Source organism: Strongylocentrotus purpuratus, unplaced genomic scaffold (genome assembly GCF_000002235.5).
Source record: "Strongylocentrotus purpuratus isolate Spur 01 unplaced genomic scaffold, Spur_5.0 spur5_scaffold_21, whole genome shotgun sequence".
Taxonomy (NCBI): domain Eukaryota; kingdom Metazoa; phylum Echinodermata; class Echinoidea; order Camarodonta; family Strongylocentrotidae; genus Strongylocentrotus; species Strongylocentrotus purpuratus.
In genome coordinates, this window is record NW_022145607.1 from 6,919,992 (window position 1) to 6,925,026 (window position 5,035).

At 35.6% G+C, this 5,035-nt stretch overlaps 1 protein-coding gene across 1 annotated transcript; it reads right to left on the bottom strand.

The window, feature by feature from the left end:
* Positions 1-502: 502 nt before the first annotated feature.
* Positions 503-2,906, bottom strand: LOC115928285. The gene is made up of 2 exons (XM_030995368.1): positions 2,827-2,906; positions 503-2,314 (listed from the first exon to the last, which is right to left on the bottom strand). The coding sequence occupies exon 2, from the start codon at positions 1,566-1,568 to the stop codon at positions 534-536; it is 1,035 nt and encodes a 344-aa protein (XP_030851228.1). The 5' UTR covers positions 1,569-2,314; positions 2,827-2,906; the 3' UTR covers positions 503-533.
* Positions 2,907-5,035: the final 2,129 nt, after the last annotated feature.

The following is a 5,035-nucleotide window of genomic DNA, read 5'->3' on the forward strand; positions in this document are numbered from 1 at the left end:
TTTATAGATACTATGTCCTTTTGCAAGCCAACATCAAATTCTGTAGAACTTTGCAGGAATTATGAATAATGTCATGTATGTCCTATCTGTGAAATTTAAACGTTAGCAGTGTCCTGATATTCAAATTGTGCAAGGAAACCCATTTACTTCACTTCACTGTCAGACACTATTGAGTGACTGACTGGCTTTTTTCTTCTTTTGTAATAAAATACATAAAATGAGCTGTAAAGGGTACATGAGCATTTGTCTACATCAATAACCCACTTCTTGTAATGGCCAAAATTAAACTGATTGAATCTTTGCGCAGCATAAAACGTACGACCATTCGGTACATTGGTCTGAAAAATCAGATTATTACTTACTGGCTCTATAGCTCTTAAGTCGATTCGACAACTAATATTCATTATTTTTCCACTTACAGACATTTTCAAGCCTCCCTTTTTATTTGGAAGTTCTAAATTTGTATTATCTTTTAAATTCCGTTGGAATTTAACCTTTTCATTTTGTTGGCCTGCACATGGGACATAGTACCTTTAAATCTGGGTTTCATCATGGTCTTCGCTCGGGTTTAAGTTTTCATCACAAGGAACATTTCGGAAACCCTTTTTTCTCCGGGTCATATACATGTACACGATTACTATGACAGCCAAAATGACGACGATCAAAAAAAGGATGACAAACACTAAAACCCAAATGACCACAATGCTATAGTGTACGTGCTTTGTTTGTTTTAGTGTTATTGGATATAAAGTTGTTCCAGTTATATTACTGGCCATTATTGGGTTTCTGGATACAAGTATTGAATTTTGAGAAGAAGTGGTAGAGCATAGATCTGTTGGTCCTAAGATTCTACTGTTGTAGACAGGATCAATTACAGTGTCACTGCATTCACACATTTGTTTAGGTTGCCTGTATGTGGTACTACAGCAATATACAATATTTGAGTTCTTGATCAGTACTCTCTGCTTCAAAGACGTATTTGTTTCAATGGGCCTAGTTAAAGAAGGCATCCTGTCACCATTTTGATAGCAATCGATCTTTCCAGACATGCTTCCAACTTGGGCTACGCATTGCAGAGACACCCAACCCTCAGTTTGGTAGAAGCCGTCTAATGCACATGATGCTTTACCGGGGGGATAATCTACGTGGACCGAGATTTGCATATAATCCTGACTTTTCTCAATGTCTTCGTATACGAAACATGTGTATAACCCTGCATCATCTTTCTGCACATTAGAAATAGTCAATATGAGTGAACAACTGTTGTTTTCGTTAAAAATTTCAATCGAGAATCTATGTTCCTGATATGGGGGTAGCAAAAGACTTCCCCCATCTGTGGAATGATAAAACGGAGCTCTGTTCCCAACCTGTAAGAATACGTCATAAATGTCACAAGAATACGTATAAGTGAGATAAGCCTCCTCCCCCTGTAATAAATTCAAAAATTCAGGATCACATCTAGAATACGGTAGTGATGATATAAAACTTACTACATATATGAAATGACAAATTCTACAACTAAAAATATTTGTGAAATTGATCTGGCTTAGGAACTTAGGTTGTGGCATTTTCAAAATAAGCGACTTTGAAACAATGTAGAGCAATTTGTAATGACAACTGTAAGATAATTTAATTTAAAGAGGGTACAATGTCCACGCCGTGGTCAAAATAGGGAAGTTATCTTTATCGACGGGTATCATTCTACCCGTGAGAAAAACCTTAAGTACAAGCAGTGTTCAGAAAAAGTACCTCCGGTATACAATGTGTAAAGTAAAAAAAAAAAGAAGAGTACTACGGACGGCCCAAAGATCATTTTTGACGATCATAAAAGAGCACCGTTGCCTTTAAGGGGTAAAGCAAAAATGAAATCACTTATTTGATGAAAAGTTTATTCTCTTCTCAGTTTTTTTTAAAAAGGAACGTGTTATTCATCTTAATTTGATAGAAAAGATGGGTAACGAGTTTGCGTGACGCTGTTGTTCCGCAGATTTATTTGGCGTTCAATAACATACTATGCTTTTCAACTAGTATGTGATTTCAACTGCAATCGCGAATTTTACGATTACAGGTTAGTTATGAACCTCGCTCTTCATTGTCGAGTGCAAAGAAATACTGTCTTTAAATCAAACTCTTATAGCATGTCTCTGCTCTAATTATGGTTTAATAGACCTTTGCCGCTAGATCTTTTCCAATTCCAGACCACCAGCAAAGAGTTTTTGTAAACGTGTAGAATGCTCGTCATTGTTTGTTGCCCATGAACTCTTAGTCCTTTCAGTGGATTTTTATCGACGATTTTTTCCTCAGCTGTGAATGTCTAGAAAAAAAGTGAAAATACAATTAACTGATATAAAATAAAAACCTGAAATCAACCTATCTGGGTGTTGGCATAAGATGATGATGCAAAACTTAAACAAGAGAAGTCTGGTGCTTTGTATGACAGTTCTTTTATTGAGCTCATACATTTTCGGCGTTAATTATTACGTCTTTATCAAGTAATTATGAAAACATATTAAGAATAATGATCCATATGGCGTTTACATGGCAATGCGCTTATAGTTTATACGTAAGTTAGAATCGCTTTACGCTCAAATAAATTTCGTGGTGAAAAGTTTAAACACGTCACAGAGACTTCACAATTTAGTGATTACATACACAACAGTTCTTGAATATTATGGTAAGTATCTGCACAGTTTATCTATACAGTAGGTGTGAATGTGTGTGTTTGTGTAGGGGTATTTATAATTTATTTGTATTACTTATACATGCACGTAAATGTGAACTGAATTGATTATCTTTAGTAATGTTAAAACAGAATACATCATTTACCTGTTTTGTCATTTCTTCTCATAGAATATGGAGGATGTCAAGTTCTAAATTCGTCATGAAAGATCATGGTGTGTAGAGAGCTGCATAAAAAAGGCGAATAGCGAAGAAGAAAATACAAGAACTTACAAAAAAACTATCTAGATTGAGAAAGATAATTTTCTCCACACACCTTACAATTCTTGCATATACTTAATTATACCCACTATATTTTGAAACCGGTCTTATACTTTATTCCAAGGGAGCAATTTTTCGACATTGCTTTATCGCACAATTATTGAATAAAACTATAACATAAATATATTTCTGAAACGACAGACACATTTTAAAATTGGTACGGTTATTACGATATCTGGGAAAATATGAGTTTCGAAATATAACGTAAGGTACATGGGGAAAGCGACCCGAGTTATCACAAGAGATGACCATGCCTTGGCAGCTCCAATGATTTCGTCTTTTAGTTAAAATGTCTAAAATGTATGTATCAAAATAAGGGATAAATTTCCTTTTGGGGAAGTTCAATGTTGGCCCCTATGAGGCACGGGACTATGCATATAACCCCAAAGATAATGGACGCTTATTCAGTTGATTAAACCCTATCCTGGGTCTAAAATCAGGTTAAAATCTAAAAGACAACTTTGACCTCAGACTAAATTACTTTGTTAGACCCGATTAAAATAAAAGCATAATCACGGTGTCGGAATTAAACTTCACTAGGATACGGCGTACGTTTTCAAGAAATTAATTTCTATTTCAAGATAACAATTGTAATCACATTTATAAGATTATAGCTAAAATGAGTACTAGAATATTAAATTACCTTTATTGTGTGAGGATCATCTCATACAGAATGCAGCAGTGCTCTAAGTGTTCCCGAGTTCCTGATTCTATTAATTCCTAGCTATCCGTAATGCAAATCATTGCTGTTAGTGTAAAGGTGAAGAGACCGAATGGACTTTATTAGCACGTTAGTAGTATGTTTACTTTGCACGAACACAACTGAAGAGTAACAAACTAGACGTGTTTTTTCGGGCTTGCGGACTGACTGGTAAACGTCAAATGATTGGGAGATTTGTTTTCATGTTCATGGTTGAGATCATCAGATAACACATTGTAGCAGTAAACAAGAAACGAAACGAGTTAAAAACATGAAAAGATGAATCATTCAGTACATAATTTCCTGCTTGATAGCATAAAAGAATAAAGGATATTTACAATCTTTTTTTATAAACAGATAGGGGAAACAATAGTCGCATTACAGTTGTGTGGGAGTAGGTACGCGGGCCTTTGAAAGGTCTCAGGACCAGCTTCTTCTCTGATACTAAAGGCGATGCCGCACCCCCCCCCCCCATATGGAAACGTTGTATCATCCGCTCAATCTGACTTGCGTGCATAGAACAAATAAGCATTTTCCCATGAAAAAGTGAAGTTTTCTAAAATGTGCGTTACTTCCCAGCGTTGGGGCGCCCGGAATTCACTCGGGTAACATTTCATAAAGTAAAATATAAAAAGACCATATGCAAATTTTCTGTACTTTTGTCGGAAAAAATACATTTATCCAGCACAATGTCGTCCCTGTTTGCGTTGGAGAAGAGCAAATAGCGAGTTTTAATCACACTTTGGCCGCTCTCGCAAGCTCTCAGTCCTTTCACTGTGGTCAAGCGACTTTGGGGCAAGCGGTTAATGAAAATACTAATCGTTAGCTTTCTTTTGGTATTAAACTTGTTTTGATTGATTGTGTAATTTTGTCGGAATAAAGGAAACAAAAAGACTCGACCAATAACTTATCAGTGTCTGAATTGACCTTTTGACCTTGAATTTCCTTGATGCAAGCGCACTAATGACGTCATCTTCGCTAAATCGGCGTCTTTTATCGTAAAATGCGACACTTTCACAAAGTTTATACATATTTTTTAAACTATTAGTAAGATTTAACATATTTTTTCTGATATCACTGAAGTTTTGGGTGTTATTTAATGAGTAATTTTAAAATAAGAGCCATTTTACTGTTTTATTTTACTGGATCATATCATTCAAGTCGCAGGGTAGAAAGATGCATTTTCCAACCGCGCCAAATTTAATTTACGTTTCGACATTCTTTTAAATGGGTTCGTGTTGTTAAGAATCCACTGCTTTCTGCTCCAACAAACGTCCACATGCGGAGTCGTTTATCAACTAAATTATTAAAATGTATGGAAGCTTCCTAGCTTCC